General features: G+C 41.2%; 1 protein-coding gene across 1 annotated transcript in view; it reads left to right on the forward strand.

The window, feature by feature from the left end:
* PDE3A (phosphodiesterase 3A) overlaps positions 1–17,498 on the forward strand; it is a 211,843-nt gene that overhangs the window by 124,402 nt on the left and 69,943 nt on the right. Inside the window, exon 2 of the mRNA XM_059472263.1 lies at positions 8,375–8,425. Within this exon, the coding sequence (XP_059328246.1) occupies positions 8,375–8,425 (51 nt within the window). The remainder of the gene's footprint in view (positions 1–8,374; positions 8,426–17,498) is intronic.

A 17,498-nucleotide genomic window follows, 5' to 3' on the forward strand; every position in this document is an offset into this window, starting at 1 on the left:
GGAATCCAATTCGAAAATTCCCATTTTTATGCAAACTACCAGAGAATGGTCAGCCATTTGATGAATGCACTTGCTGAACTCATTGGACTTTCCATATGAGCTAAACTCATAAAACTTGCTCAACTCATTTGCCTTCCATATGAGCTGTTGTGATCTGTGTTCATATTGAGGGTGATCCACCTGAAATCAGAGCTTGACTGAGAAATCCCTGAAAAGCTTTACCTGCTTTTCCAGTGGGTTTTTAATTGCTGTGCAAAAAGACATTTCTGTGGAAGCAGAAACCCTGCTGTGCACTTTAACCAGCCTAAAAGGGCTCACCTCACCTTGGAGCTTTGTGTTAGCAACACCAAGTGCAGAGATGCCTATGTGACACCAGGATTCTGAAAAGATGGAAAGTGAGAGAAAAGCTATGCACAATAAAGAGAGAGTAGAATTGGAAACATAGATTTCAGAGCAGATTTTTTTATAGAAATCTTAAGACTCTTTAACAAAAGAAAAAATTATGTTAGATGCCTCACCATGATTTCCGACTTTGCTAACTCTGCTGCAGTAGCTGTCTAATTATCAAGCTAGTGCCAGGCTTGGTATTGTGAATGGGATTCTTGGTGCACAGAGAATGATTCCCAATGGGGGAAAAAAAAATAAATGAGCTTTCTGACTTTTCTAGGAACTTAATTTCACCAGAATGGACTTGACTGGGTAGCTGTGAGTTCCAGGAACTTCATGTGTGTACTGTGAATAGCAAGCAACATTTAAATAGTAATTCTTCTCCTTTTTATCAATATACTTTTGTTCTTTAGTTAACTTGCTGCTATGTTTAGCACTCTTGATGCTGCTGTGTTGCCCTGGCATTCCCATACTGAGAAATCTTCTTCTCTAAGTGACTCTTGGTAAATTATCTCTGTAGCTAAGCTGGGAGGGTATCAGAGTAGCTGTGCCCACAGCTTTTATCTCACCACTGTAGATATTTTTCTCTAAGGCTTTGGCTTTCATGACTATACTCAGAATGAGAAAGTGGGAAAATTTTTCAAATGTGAAAAATATATGGAAAATTTGGTGAACACTTTTACTTGTGGATTACTAGTCAACCAGATCAATACGCCTATTATTTATCTACCAGATCAGTTCAAGGGAATAAGAAATCTATTTATGATAATTTTAATTGTTTTATTCATTTATTCTGAAATGAAATATCCAGATTAGATCATTAATTTAGGAAAAAAAATCTGCAGTACATCTGCAAGTAACTCTTTGTGTGAAATCCATCATTGAGGATCACTGAAGAATAAGAATTGCTTCCAAAAAAACACAATAAAAAACCACTGCCTCCTCCTCCCTTCCACCCCCCACTCCCCTTAAAATCAGGTCTTCTCTCTATTTTACTACAGCTCTGCCTCCCAAACCTGTTGTTTAAAATCCTCCTTGATCTGTGAAGGATTAATAGGGACCTGAGAAATTCAGTGGTGGGAGTGAAAATAATAGAAACACGCATGGATTTGTTTTACTACTGTCATCTGTTTAAGTAGTTGTGACAAAAATTTGTATAAAACCAGATACAGGGTGTGGAGGTGGATATTCCTGTGCCTTTTCTTTTTCCCACCTACATTTGGTTTTTTGGTGTTGTTTTTTTTTTTTTTTTTTTTTTTTAACTTCCTAGCAGCTTCACATTCTCTGCAGTGAAAGCTGCTCATTTTCAGGGGTGCTGTGGAGCTGCCCTGAGCCCACTGCTGTGTGACACTGCCGTGTCCCTTGTAAGGAAACCAGCATCCCTGCATCCTCCTGCCCTGGAGGAGTCAGCTGCAGTTTATTGTGTGGAAATAAGAAGGATGCTTGCTGCCACGAGAGCCTCCCCCAGCATGCAGGCTCCTGCTGTGTCTCCAGTGCCAGGGATGAGCTCATTCCCCCGGAGCTGCGTCCCTGCTGTGCCTTGGGGACAGTCACTGCTGTCCCTGCTGCTGCCTTTGGGTGTCCCCTGTGCTGCTGTGCCCATGGGGCTCCCCTCAGCCTTGCTGCCTCTCCAAGGCCTTGGTTTCTCCACTCCCTGCTGCCACAGTGGCTCAGCACACTGAGCAGTGCTCTCTGCAGCCCTGGCAGCGCCCTGGCTCCTTGCCTCACCTCCTAGACAGGGTCTCCTCCCAGCAGCTCCCTCCAGCACTTCCAGCTTCCCCAGGGTGGCAGCTTCAGAGGCCTTAACTCCATCCCCACATGGGTCTGAGCCTGCAGAGAAGGCATTCACTGCAGCTCCCCCTCAAACCCATCACTGTACCTTGTTGGTACAAGGTACCAACGTTGGTGCCCTTCCTCCAGTTCAAAGCAGCACCAAGTTCCAACTTCCATTTCTGCCTCTGCTGTGGTTTAAAAAGCTAATCTCTGCTTCCAACTGTTGTCCAGCAGCCCAGAAACCATTCAAACAATTTGATTAGGAAGCAGCTAAATGGCTCTTAAATGCTTACCCCCAATTTATTGCTTTGGTGTGTTTCTTGTGGTGAGTTATTTTTTGGGGGGTTCTTGTTGTTTGGTTTTTTTTAAACCAGTCTTGGAACTGAGTCTGGCCCTGGTGATTTGCAGGGCTAGAAGATGTTGGGAGCATTTGGGTGGAGAGTTTCCTCTCCACAGTGGCTGTGATGACACGAGCATGCAGCTCACACATCTGGCTGAACAGCGCAGCTCTGACATCTTGTGCTTTGTGCTGACCCTGGGAGCTGGCCAGGGGCTGTGGAAAAGGGATTGTTTTTCCAAATGCTGGAGGCCTTTGCTGTCTGTGTGTCATGGCCTGCACATGCCTGTGTGTGATCACTCTCAGCTCACAGTATCTCTGACACCTGGGATGCCCCAGGGCAGGGTGCAGTTCTGCCATTTGGTGGGGAAGGTGGTCAGAGCAGCCACTTGCTCCCCTGTTATGTTATCAGGATCTGGCAGTGGTCAATCTCAGCAGCTCCAGCCTGCTTAGCTGCTCCTGCTGATTATGTCCACACCAAAATTCCCTCCCTAAATCAATTGAGTCAGTAAATCATCTCTTTTATCTTGATTGCCATGAAAATGCAGGGAACAGTCTATGGGATAGAAGGAATCCTACTCAAAATAGCATGTGCAAAATCACCCTGTTAGCTTCTGTGTGACCTGACTCCTGCATGTTTGTAAAAATAAATGTTTCCCCTAATATGTAATCAAGGAAATAATTTGTGCTTTTTTTTTTTTTGTTACCCAAAAAAGAACTTATCGGGAACATTTTGTGCCTACATGCTGGTAACAAAAAGTTTCTTATTGCCAGTGGAAATGTGATCCTGACTGGAGCATGGCTAATACCCATATTCAGAGAATATGGATCATACTGTGCCCCATTCAGCACAGGCTGTAAGGAGGCAGTGTCGGAGAGCTCAACAGTGAGACACTGTTTCACATCCTCAACATGCCCATTCAACTAAATCTCTCCCAAAGAGGGAAGATGTTATGCTCATGTTTAAATAGAAGCTCTGCTATTTTGGTGAAGGCTGAAACCAGGTGCCAACCTGATTGGGTACTCCTCTCTTACTCTTCTGGATGCTGATTCCCAAATATAAACAACTCTTAAAGCTGCTGGCTACCACCCCGCCAAAACTTCTCGTCATCTCATTGGTAATTCATTTTTACCAGTACTAAATGTGCTAAGTCCTTGCAGGAGTGGCAGAAAGGCATTTTTGCAGGTTCTCAGCTGTTTGGGAGAGCTCAGGCTGCCTTGTTCATGTACCACAGCCAGTTCAGTGGGAAATGTTGGATGTAAGTGCTTGGCTCCTAATCCCAGATGGCGCAGAGGAGCAATTTCTCTCACATTCCTGTGCTTTGCCTTGTGTCCACTTTCCACTAGGGAGAGCAGGACTTTTTTATGTTCACTATAATGGAATGAGGTATCCAGCCACAGTGGAAATCTTTAAAATCCAAGAGAAGGAGGCAGTGAGCTGGGGCAAGGTTCTCACGTGCATTTGGACTGTGTGATCTTGTTTCAGCCTTGTTGAATCCCATTTATTGTCTTTGGTGTCTCCATTGGCTGATTTAGCTCACTTTTGTCATCACCATCTGGTTGTTTTTAGAACAGTAAAAGTGTTATGTATGTGTAAATATGTGTCACAATCACGTTCCAGAGTAATAGACTATAATCTGAATAGAATTAGAATGGACTTTGAATGGATTTAAAGGGTTTTATTAAACACTAAATGTAATTAATTCATTGGTCCTCTCTAATGCTTACAAGGAAAGGATCTGCTCATTCCCTCTAATGAAACTGTGCTGAGTTTAAACAATGCTTTAATAAATCCATCTGGTTTCAAAATGCTGCTGCATTCTGCTGCTGAGGATTCCCTCCCCTTTTAAAGAATATACATGGGACTGCTTGCATTTTAAATATTGGGGTTTTTCCCTGACTTGTGCCCAGTTGGGGAGGTCCTTGTAATAAGATTATGCCTTTTCTATTACTCTGACTCATTTTGGGTTGGTTTTTTTTCTGGTTGGCTTTGTTGGAGGTTTTTATATATTTTTTTTTTTTTTCCCCAGCTATTGCATAGTTAGCAGTACTGCTGTTTCAGGAGTGCCAAAATTAAAACCCTGGTCCAGAAAAGATTGTATAAGGGAAAAACAGGACTTACAAACAGCTGAAAAGGTTTAAATTGTCATACTTTACTTTCTGTCCTTTTTAGATTTACTTAGATCTTCTACAATCTGTGTGGGTCACATTTTCCTCCAGTTCTCTAATACTAAGGAGGCTAAGAATTATGGTTTATGAATTTTAATGAAAGTTGAAATCCTTATGTAATCATTTGCTGGGGTTTTAATTAAATAACCATATAGGAGAAGAACTGCATTTAGAGAGGCGAGGGTTGAAGATGCTAATTTTTAAATGGCTTTGTTCTACTTCAATATGGCTATCTTAAAAATCTGATGTAATGTACTTTATACCATTCCTTACTCCTTTGAAGATATTGCTGCATTAGTGAACAGAAGTTTTAAAACCACAAGCTGAGAAAACTTCATGGTGTTTATAGCAAAACCCTGAAATTTAGAGCTCAGACTCACACCCTACATCTCCAAAAGGGGATGAATCCTTTCACTTCTCCTCTCCTCTCTGTGCCTGGGATTTTGGAATTGGGGTCTTTCCTCAGCTGGAATGGGGGAGTGTTTTCCCTGGAGAGCTGTCAGTCAGTTCTTAGGGTAGCACCAAGCAGTGGTTTTAGCACAGGCCATGTTTGTGTGCATTCCTGAACATGCAAGGCTCGTTCTTGTTGCTAAAAGCTGCTTTCCTCTGTGAGCATTTAAGCTGCCAGAGATGGGTTTCCAGGACAGTTTCAGATGAAATGTAAAGTAGCTCCTTTTATTCTAACAGAGACTGCATGCATGTAAGCTGTGTGGGAGTTTGATTTCAGTTTTATCCCTCCTTTCTGCTGCTGATACACATAGCCTTGGTTGGCTGGTCAGTAAGAATAATAAATTTGATGCTCTGAGGCTGTTCATGATCACTCTGGACCAAATTGATTCCAGAGAACTTTCAGAGGAGGTGGTGGGGTCTGGAGCAAACCCATCTGTATGTGATAAACTTAACTTCCCCCTACTTCCAAATGCATTTTTATGTCAGTATCTCTGTTTGCATGCATGCACCAATTAAGCAGTATATTATTTTCTTTTTCCATGATTTCAGAAGGTTGAGTCACTCAAGTGGATTTATGCACACACTCTGTTTTCTCTGAGTGTAGTTCGTTTGTTGTTTGGTTTTTTGTTTTTTTTTGGGGGGGGGGGTTTGTTTGGTTTTTGGCTTTGTTTTTGTTTTTAATTCTGCTTTCTTCATCTTTTGATTTCTATTCAGCTTGTAGAAATCATTATTTCTACCTAGCCCAATAATTCAGGCATACTTTCTTTCCTCCTTTTCTGGCTATCATGCTCCAGCACTGTTTGTCCATGAAAATAAAATCAGGTTCAGAAGGAATTGAGCTGAGTGCGGCTGGTTGAGCTAAAGGGTGTCACACTGAGGCAATCATCCCTCTGCAGAATGATGGCCTGGCAGAGATTTTGTCATAACCTTTGGGGTTCTCTTCTTTCTGAGGCATTTTTGTGTGGTATCCATTTCATTTTTCATTCTTCTACTCCTGTGTTAGTAGGGACCACCACATGCCAAGAACATTCTAGCATGACATGAGCACAGATTTTTAGATAACAAGGGAGAAATGCATTTTAAAGCCAAGTAAGATTTTATGACAACAGTAGGAAAAGGTTGGTTTCATAGGTCATGGATTAGATATAATGTTTAAAAACAGCCTCACTGTTTTAGCTGGGGACAGCCATGTTGAGTTTGTGAAGGGTCCCTCTCACCAGGATGAGGTGAGAGATGAGAATCTGACCCCAAGTTCTCAGAAGGCTGATTTATTATATTATGATATGATATTATATTATATTATAGTAAAAGAAATAATATACTAAAACTGTACTAAAGAAAGAGAAAGGAGATATCAGAAGGCTAGAACAAGAATGACAATAAAAACCCCTGACTGACCAGAGTCCCAACACAGCTGGACTGAGATTGGTCATTACATCAACACAATGCACATGGAACCAATCAAAGATGCACCTGGTGGTGAGCCATCTCCAGATCACACTCCAAGCAATCAGATAATTATTGTTTACGTTTCTTTTCTGAGGCTTCTCAGGAGAAAAATCCTGGCAAGAGATTTTTCATAAAATATGACAGTGACATTGATCACAGGTAACCACCCTGACACACTTCAGTGCTTTCCTGGGACTGGCTGCACTGGGAGTATCCCTACATATGGGAATAGTGATTCCAGGCCTGGCTTGTGACTGCACCTCTCATTTTTGGTGGCAGTAATAAAGCAACCTTTCACTTTTCAGGGAGCTAGTGTGAGAAATGATAGTTGCTTTGAAAAATTTTTAAAAGGTTTATTAAAACTTTATCAAAAATTGCAATAAAGACTGAATAGAGAAAATAAACCCAGCACTGGGAGCACAGGATTTTCTCTACTATGTGCTCCTCTACACAATGGATGTTCTGCTTTCACTGTGAGACTTGCTTTCTGTGCTAATTCCACTGATAGGAACCTGGAGGTAAAGGTATCACCCTGAGAGCCACCAGTGGTCAGACTCGAGCTAAATTAATTTTCTTTTAGCCAAGTGAATCAGGAAAGTGGGAGTTACTTCCTCCCAAGGCACAGGGGCTAAGAATTAAAATTGAAGAGGGTTTCTGGTCCACAGAGAAAAGACAGGTAGGAGGGTTCTGGCAGAGTTTCTTTGAAGCACATAACCTTTGGTAGGAGCATCTCTTGGTAGTTTTTGCACATCAGTTATTAATTTAAAAAAACATCAAAGCTGTGCTTCATGCAGTAATGGACAGCAAACAGGGAAACCCAGCAGAGATAGTGTTTCCACCAAGAGTACATGGAAAATAGGAAAAAATTGCAGTAAAATGAGGGTGGCAGTCACAAGGCTGTATCAGGTCAAAAAAATGATGTGACATTTCTGATTTTTGATGCCTGTCTGCATCTGTGGTTTGTCTCCAGTTATGGAGATAGATAGTTGTGAGTAATAACTTAAAAATTAGGAGCCCTTGGGAAAGAAAAGGATAAGGAGGAACAGTTCCTGGAGAAGATTAAAAAAAAAATCTCATCATAGGAGGTGCATGTGGCTTTCCTGATTTTGCAGAGTAGCTTTAACCTCTTGTCCTGGGATGAATGTTTTGAAAGCAAGTTCTGCAATAAGTGTGGGTTGTGAATCTCCTTGCCTACCTCTGAACTGGGGGAAGGCATTTCCTTTGGGAAAGAATTTTGGGAAAAATGAGCAAGAAAATGTTCATGGCTGTAAGTCAGTGCATGTCACATTAACCCTCCTATCTTTCATTCACACATTTTTTTTATTTGAATTAAGCAATGCCTCTTTGTGGAGGAGCAAACAATGCCCAGAAGAAATCCCTGAGTAGATGTACAAAAACCCCCATAACTCAATGGTGAAACAAATTTAAAGCTGTTGCTAATTATCATGGCCGATATAAAATGTACATTGCTGATTAATCAAATGTGCCCTGGTTTTGGTAGTCTCCTTGTTGATGTATCAGCTGTCCTTTTGCCAGATCAGTATTAAACATTTGGCTAAAGCTGAATCTGTGGCGGTGGGGATTTTATTGGCACCAGCAGAGTTGTGATGCCAGATGTGTTTGGGTTCTGAATGCAAAGGTACAATGTTACATGGCTTCATTATGAGTCTAAAAGCTCTGTGAGATAAATCATAAAAGCAAACCTGTTTATTTCCAAGAAAAATGTGTAATGGATATAAAAGCATGAGTGTTTCAATTAAAATAATGAGTGCAATTTATCACTTAGCTCTGCTTTTCTTTGTTTTGCAGCTCATGGGGCATTCTGAATGGGATCACAAACGAGGACCCAGAGGCTCACAGGTCAGTTGCTCAGTATTTTGTGTTTGATTTTGGCTTTTTGTACATTCAAGGCATTCAAGCAAGTTTTCCGTCTGAGTTTGGCAAAGTTGTTAATTTTGTTAATATTTGCAGGGTTTGGAGCAATGGAAAAAGGCATAAAACCATGGCAGCTCACATTAATATAATTTTTGAGCTGTAATTCAAACAGTTGATCCAGACAGAGCTGAGTCATCCAACAGAAAGGGTTTTTCAGTAGCAGGAGGATGGATTGGATGTATGGAGAAAGCATTTCTTACTCAGCTGTCTCCATCAGGACATCAAAGCCATGCAATTTCAAACAGCGTGGGTATAATCTGTTTGGTGGTTTGGTTTTTGGGTTTTTTTTTAATCTGACAAACTTGTTAAAACTTGGAGGGCTCTCTCTCCATAAATCCTTTCACTGTTGACCCAGGTGTTAGAACTGTGTGGGGAGGTGCAGAGAAGCCACTGGAAGGAAATTATGCCAGTAGTGTTAATGGTATCACAGTCCATTTCAAAATTATCTATAATAACTATCTCTTGTAATTATCTATTGCAATTGCTGCAAACAAGACATCACTACCAGTATTGATGTTCAGGAATTTTCCTGCTTGGCTAAAATAGCCTTTCCCATCTAGTGTTGAAAGAACATAAATATATTATTAGAGCTCCAGCCTTTTGTACTGGGTTTTACTTCAGGTGAAGGATTTTTCACGTGGATATTTTGTACAAATGGCAGTCCAGAGGTGTCATAAAAGCATTAAAGGATATATAATAAGGTGGGAAAAGAAAACTGGAGAATCATAGAACAGTTTGGGTTGGAAGCGACCTTAAAGATAACCCGGTTCCAACCAAGTGCCATGGCAGAGATGCCTTCCACTGTCCCAGGTGGCTCCAAGCCCCATCCAACCTGGCCTTGGGCACTGCCAGAGATTCAGGGGCAGCCACAGCTGCTCTGGGCACCTGTGCCAGAGCCTCAGCATCCTTACAGAAAATAATTTCTGCCTAAGATTTAATCTAAACCTACTCTCTGGCAGTTTGAAGGCATTCCCGCTTGTTCTCTCACTACAGTTCCTGATGAAGAGTCCCAAAATGACCCAAGCTTTCTGATTACTGTGTGCTATCCTGCGCCCAGACACAAAAACCAAGGAAGAAAAGTTTCATTAGAGAGAAGAAAATGTGCCTCACTTATTCCACTGTAGCTTTAGATTTTCTCTTTTACATTATTCTGAAAATCTTCTAGATAGGAACAGCATTAAACCTGATTTAATTAAGTTCCTTGAAAGGTTAGGAGAAATTAGGGAGGTTCTGGTTTTTGCAGAATTGAAAAGACTTTTTTTATCCTTTTGTGATTCAGTTACATTGTTGCCAGCTTGTGTCCTTTAAAAAATGCACCTGTGTAAAAAAAACCCAAGATCTTGCTGAAAAATTAAGGTGAGTGATGTGTTAGCTATACTTAAATACCTTAAAACCTAGGAAGAAAAAAAGGGAAGTGGAATCACTGCTTTACCATAATGTAAAACTAAAATCCACGCATGAACTCCTGAAGCTATTCCATCAAGACTCATTAAAAACTCTCTGATTCAGTGAAGGGGATTTTTTTTTTAGGAGCTAGTAGGTTTTCTGTGGCATGTGTTGAAACATAAGGGGAAGCTACTACAGTGCATGTCACACTCTTTAATGGCCCACTTGGAAAACATGTTCCTTTTCTGTTCCTGTTCTGCACGTAGGAGTGAAATGCAAAGTGCTGCAGCTCCAGGTAGAGATGGATCTCAAATGAAATGCACTGGGGCCCACGGGAATTTCTGTTTGCAGCAGTTTGTCTCGTGATAAGCATCTGCAATTCAATAGAATGTTAATGGCACAAGTAGAAAGCTGTCTTTACAATATTTAACTTGCTCAGGATGCTCACTTCTAGGATGGCCATCACTGCACTCCCCTTTTGAGACTGCCCTCATGTATGTGTATGTATGTTGTAGGATTCCTTTTCTTTTAGAATAATTATACTATTAAGGCTGCTCTAATTAGATTGAATTATAGGTTGCCTTACAAAGAGCAGGGAGTTCCTGGCTACATACTTGTTCTTTTTTTTTCCTTTCTTTTTTCATCCCTGAAGTCAGCACTGCCTGCTCTGAGTGCTTCGTGCTGGGAATTTTCTCTATGGATTTGAAATTAAGCAGGAAGTGCAAAGTGAATTTCATTACATTTTGTGCTTAATTTTAAAGATTAATATGTGTTAGAATTAAGAATTTAGGCATGAAACTTCAAAACTGAGTTACAAATTAAAGAAATTCCAAAGTGTTTAGGAATATTCAATCCACCTAAGGAAAAGTCTCTCAAATATATATATGCAATCTGTAGAACCATATCATGAGAAGGGAAAATAGTCATACATGTTTGTAATGCTGGCACGTGCCACAGGAAAGTGTGACTAGCAGAATTCATCATTGGAATATTATTGCTCTGCAGAAGAAAAATATGCAAATTGTCCTTTAATCATTCTGCTAGAACACAGTACACTAGTACACAGTACACTAGTACTTGGTACTGCCAGGATCTTGCAGGTGGGCCCCAGGGCACACTCTGTGCACACGATTTTATGTTTTTACCAGGGCTCCTGGGTGTGTGGGAGTAATTTGTTGCTCTGTCATCAAGGCTTGTTTGGCTTGCTGGAGATGTAGGCGTAGCCCCAGAGTCAGTGCAATCGAGCAATCTAGCATTGTAGAAGCAGGATGATGGAGAGAGGAACACAGGTCCAGGCTTTTTAATTCTCTGTAACCACAAGAGCTCTCGCTTCTCCATCCGAGGTGCTGCGTTTTACCCCTCCAGTTCCTAAGCAACAGCTATTTCCAGAGTGAGTGCGTCTGGTGTTGTCTACCTACTCCAGGCTCCTTCCTGGGAGGTGGCTGGGAGCTGAGCTGCTCGCTGCCTCAGCTGTGCCACTGCAAGGACACAGATGCTATAGAGGAGCACCACAAGCTGGGCTCTGACCAGTCTCCACCTTGCAGCTCACCAAAACTTGTGTGCTTCGGGGAGCTCTGCAGCCTACCATGAAGAGCAGGAGTCAGAACTGAGGTTCTTGCCACTGGTTTGGGACAGAAGCCTTTTTTTGTCAAGTGTGGCAAAGCCTCTAGAGCAGATTGAGGAGGATGAGCCGGAAATCTCTGTCCTTGCTGAAGCGCAGGTGGGAGTCCATTCCCGCTGGGGACCAGGTACTGTGCTCTGGGAATCTGTCTGGGGTGTCTGCCTGCCCTCAGGGCCACTGTAAAGAGAATTACAATGACCTCATGGGGCTCTGGGGGCTCTCTGAACACAGGGAGAGACAGCTGCTCATTATTTGTCATTCCTAAGATGAATGCTGCCAAACTCTGGTAAAGCTGATTTTGCCAGGGCATGTGCTTGTGAAGGTGGAGATGCCATGGCAGCCCATTAATGCAGAGGTCTTTAACCAAAAAAGTCTCCCTGTCTCAAAAAGGAGACTTGCTTCGGGAGTATTTGAAACTGAGTATTAAAAACTATTTTAAACGGAGTGGCTAAGGGAAATAATAATCTACCATTGATGGGTTGGTGCATGACTTTTTTGTGTTTCATATCTTACATGTGTGTGTATGAAGTCACTGAGGCATTGGCAGAACCTTGGTGTTTTCAGAGTCTGCCCTCAGTGTCACTGTAAAGAGAATTACAGTGACCTCATGGGGCTGTAGGGGCTCTCTGAACAGAGGTAGAGCCAGCTGCTGGTTATTTGTCCTTCCCAAGAAGAATGCTGCCAATCGCTGGTAAAGCTGATTTTGCCAGGGTATGTGCTTGTGAAGGTAGAGATGCCATGGCAGCCCCACTAATGCAGGTGTATTTAACCAAAACAGTCTTCCTGTCTCAGAAAGGAGACTTTTCTAAAGGCTTCAGGAGTATTTTAAACTGAGTATTAAAAACTATTTTAAACTGAGTGGCTAAGGGCAATAGTAGTCTACTGTTGATGGGCTGGTGTATGACTTTTCTGTGTTTCATATCTTACATACATGTGTGTGTGTGAAGTCACTGAGGCATTGGCAGAATCTTGGTGTTCTTAGGGTCCTCTTGGTTGTTGTGTCATTCCAAGTGTGCTAACCAAGAGGAGAGTAAAGCAGATGCAAACAGAACATATGTAAACATCTGCTGGGAAAAGCAAATATTGTCACCAGCAGCAGGACTGAGATGTGATGAATGGCAGTGTGATTAGAGTATTTTCTACTTCTTGCTCCACGCACTCAAAGATTCTCTGATTTTTTTTCAATACTTTGCTTGAGATGTACAGATAATAAAATAAATAATTACAGAAAGAATATTGGTGAGCTAACAGCTCCACTCTCAATCATAATTTCATCTCAGTTTTCCATTTATAAAACAGTTGACTCTGAATGGTAGTTTTTATCTGTAGAAAAGAGACAATTGTTTGACAGGAAGAAAGACAGAAATGCATCCCAGTTTTTGAGAAGCATCCTCCTGTGCATTTTTATTAAGAGGGAGAAGGACAGGGAAGATTATATATCATATTTTATGTTTAAAGATAAATCATGCCACTTGGAACTTTTGGAGATCTCAGACATATTAGTTGTCCAAAAAAAACCACAAATCCCATGCTGTCACATAATTATTCACAATAAAATAATAAAGCATTGTTGATTAGTACAATTTTATTGCACTGAAAGGGATTTAATTGATCCAGATCAGTCCAGCAATTCCTAAATGTCCTAGGAAAAAAAGATAAATAAGTGCTCTGGTAGGAAGTGAATCATTTGTGATGTTGTTTCTGTGAAGATGCAGAGACACTGATGTTATTTCAAAGGGAAACTGGTTTTCAGCCTTACTTTTCCAGCATTTCCTTTGAATCCCTCTAACCCTGATGTTGCATGGCGTCATTGATCCTATTGTAGCACAGTATGTGGGAAAAATAAATATTCCTCACCTAGGAATATTTATATGAGGTGTGCTTGGCTGCACTGAGCTGGGCATCAGTTCCACCATCAGTCCCTCGAGCCCTCTGAGGGCTTTAAAAGAGGAAAGGGAATTTCCCTGACCCATCTGCCACTCTGGGACAGTGAGACCAGAAAGTGATGCACATAGAGTTTACTTGAGCATAGTGTGAGTCTGTGAGGGCTGACTGAAGGAAAATGCAGTTACTGTGCAAGATGACAACCCCAAAGAGGCAACTTCCTGAGTGCTTTAGGCTGATCCTGCTCACAAATTATTGTATAAAAATAATATCTCTGCCTGTTGGTGAAAATCCATTCTTTAGTCCTTGAAGGGATGCAGTCTCTTACTGTGTTCTTACAGCTGACCTTGACAAAATTCCTTGATATTTTGACAGGTAAGCAGTGACATTGTAGGTTGCTTCTCTACTCAGAGTAGATAAAAGATATTTGTGTTAACAAATAACAAAACCTCTCCAAATGGCTTTTTGCCACCTAAAATGAAAATAAAAACCAAACAAAAAAAAAAAAAAAAAAGGAAGGAAATAAAATCAAACTGTAAAAATGGGATATTTGGCTTCATCTTGTTCCTACTGTAAAACAGTGTGGCAGGTGTGACTTAAGAAAGTGGAAACTGTAAGTCCACAGTGAAGTTTCATACTATATTTGAACATACTTTTTGGGGTTTTTAAAGTCATAGAGTGATATTTTATTTCTTATCTTGCATCCTCTGCATGAAATCAAATGACACCCAGAACTGTTTAGTCAAGGCTGAGCAGCCTGAGAAGTAAGGGTGGTGAAAAACCAAGAGTGGTTATGATGTCTATAGACAATATAGTTGGAGGTTGTTGGTTTGGGGTCATTTTTTTGGAGCTAGGTTGTTATATAATTTTATTTTTGATCTTTTGAGCATTGTTTGTGCTCTCAGACACTACATCACAGAGGTCTCCATGGTTTCCAGGCTCTGGTATGACAAAGGAATTTTCCTCTCATTGTTTTGTGTTTTATGGATGTGAAAGAGTGAGGAAAGTAGGTTTAACTGGCAACCTTGAATTAGATCTCTTTGGATTTGGTTGATGAAAAATGTCTGATCTTCCTGTTCATTTCTATATGTGGAAGATACATCTTTATCCTGGGGGTGTTTTTCATGGGTAAATTTAAGCTAAATAGCGATAAACTAAATACCATCTATTGGCCTCTATTTAACAAACTGTAATATTTCTTAGTTCTTTAATCTTGAATGGCTTTGTCAATAATTTCAGAAGGAATTACCTTTATATAACTAAGGAAAGAATTTGTGAGTGTTTTTCTTTCTTGCCCATCCAGCTGTTCAGAGTGCTTGAAAGCTCTCCCTGAAGTTTCAGTACAGGGGTTTGGGGAGTCATTCTCTGTAGGTTTAATTTGTTGTATGTGCCTGATGATCTTGTTTTTAGGAATAAAAAATCCTAAATTTTTGTTCCTGAGGACTGCAACTGAGAATGCTTTCACTGAATGGATATGGATTTAAAATGTTGTTGTAGCCAGATGAGCCAGAGGTGTTAAATATTTGCTGTGATGCTGTTGAGTATTTCCACCTACCTGAAATTCCATGAGCTGTAGCCTTTGAGCATAATGTCCTAAGACAGGAAAAATCTTGTCACATTATCCCGTGATGGAAACTTCTAATTGTTTCATTGATGACTGTGAACTTAAAAACACAAACTAGATTTCCACAATGATGTAAGAACATGACCAGAAGTTTCTATAGGGATGTATATACTTTACATTTTTTAATGTATTTATAGGTATTTTTATAGCTGTGGATAGTTGAAATGAATGCAACATGCAGTTCAATAAAAGCAGTAATTTTTATTTTTTTTTTAGGTAGGAATTCATGCTTACAGCAGTGTGGGCAGTGATAGTGCTTTCTGTAGAATTAGATTGTGATGGGTTAGTGTAAAACCAATGAAGTGATGCTTCCCTCACCTGCCAGTGATTTACAGCAGAGCTGTGCCTAAGGCAGTTTGCATGCACACTGCAATATCCTGTTCCTGACCATTGATGTGGTGGATGGGACAAACTTCCACAGGGTTTTTGGAAGGGTGCTCAGCAGCAAATGAACTCATCCTGACTGAGTCATAACTGCAAAATGATAAACCAAGGGATTTCCTGGGTCTCCTATAGCATTACATCATGCAGCCCCCATATATTCACTGTGTGTTCAGTACAAAGCAGGGTCCTGCTGGAACGTGTCATTGCAGTGATCCTTGTGCCTAACCAAACTCCTTCTACTTTACCTGAAAACAGCTTACAATTAAAAAAAATAAGGTTTCCTGTTAAGAATGTTTTTGTGGGTCTCCACAGCTATTCATTGTTAATAAAACTTTCCATTATCCTTTCATTCAGCAGACAAGCTTTCCAAGCTTTAGGGACAGAGCAGAGATTTGCAGGGTTTGGGATGTTATGAGAAAGAGGCCTCACGGCAGGGTTTTTGGTAGGTTTGGTTGGAATATGGAGCTGGGAATTGGGGGAGGAGAGCTCCTTCTGCACAGCAAGAAAGGTGCAGAAAGCTGAGCCTGGGATTAAGAAGTGACCTAGGAAATTCCTCCTTGCTTTCTAATGCAGCAAATGGGTGATGCAGAGCAGAAAGCAATCTCACAGGAATAATCTGCCTGAGGTTTGTCCTTGCTTCTCTTGGAGTGAGGAGTTGAGGCACAGCACTCTCTGGGGCTGTGGGACCATTTCTTTGTGTCCCGCAGGATTTCTCCCTGCTGCTCTCGGGTGAGACAGGAGCTGTCACACAGGCAGCTGTGACCCAGATGATGTGGGCAAACCTCCTGCAGCCTTCCACATCCAGCACTCACCCCTAGGATGGAGAAGAACCTTTGAATTACTGTCAGCCACCCTGAGAATCCTCTCTGCTCTCAAATTCTCTGTCCCAAAATGACTGCCAGGGGGACAGGAGTGGATTGGAAGCTCAGCAATGACTTTCACTCTGTCATGTCACTGTTCTTCATACCTAAGCAGGAGCTCAACACAGATTTCCAGATATGTTTCCATTCTTCTTCAAAATCCTTCTCCACCTTTATTCCTCCCAGGTTTGCAGTGCAAGTCCTGGTGCTGGTCAGGCAGTCCAGCTGTGGCACAGAGAACCTTCTGACAATATTTAATTTGTATTTTCCTTTATTCAGTCAGCAAGTTCCAGTTCAGGAAGGCTGCAGTACGACCATAGCCATGCTGCAGATCAATGCAGTTTGGAAATGGAATCAGCACTGAAATCAAACAGGAGTAGGAAATACATGCTGGTGAAATGACTCCTTGGAGAAGCAGCATGGTAGGAGTGTAAGAAGTGTGGCACAGCGCCATTTGTCTTGGTATTTTGGAAAGCAGAGATAGTGGCAGAAGCTGATAATTGTCCTTTTTTCCCCCCTTTTTTTATTTTTTCTTCCCCAAGCTTTTCCTCAGGCTGGGGGTGCATGTTCACTGGTGTGGTGCAGATGTGGATTGCCTTGGCAATTGCATTGAGAAGTGGGATTGTGAACTGTCATCATTCAGAGCAGAGGAAGGAGATTATTTTCCTTTTGGGGTGATCAGACTCCTGAAGCACCCCTTAATCTGCCTGCATTTTCTCTCTTTGCAGCAGTTTTCATAATTTGATTTTCAGCATGTTTCCTAATTTAGTTAACTCTTTTTTTTTCAGAACCCTGGTTTTTATATGATTTTCTGACTAAAGCTTATATTTCTCAGTTGCCTTTTATAAATTTAGAGTCTTAAGGTCTTCAGGTTAAGAGATTTTGTTCATGTGCTTTTTTGGAGGTTTGGGGGATTTTTTTTTTTTGTTTGGGGGTTTGGTTTTGGTGGGGTTTGTTTGATTGCTTTGGTTTTTGTGGGTTTGTTTTCTAGCTGCAAACTTAGGAAAAATTTTTTTGTTGGATTTAAGGGGGTGGGAAATGTACTGGCATCTGATGGTTAAAGTTGCTGACTACCTTTAAGACCCAAAAACTTACAGACTTTCAGAGAGTTTAATCCCTGAAATTCAAGTCCTCCGCTTTAGCACAAGACTAAGACAGGGAATTCTCTGCAGGTTTTCAGGTTGCATATTTTCTGAATTGCCAAAATCCAGGCATCTGTATGCCAGTCTCTGAAACAAA

The sequence above is a fragment of the Ammospiza nelsoni genome, chromosome 5 (assembly GCF_027579445.1).
Source record: "Ammospiza nelsoni isolate bAmmNel1 chromosome 5, bAmmNel1.pri, whole genome shotgun sequence".
Taxonomy (NCBI): domain Eukaryota; kingdom Metazoa; phylum Chordata; class Aves; order Passeriformes; family Passerellidae; genus Ammospiza; species Ammospiza nelsoni.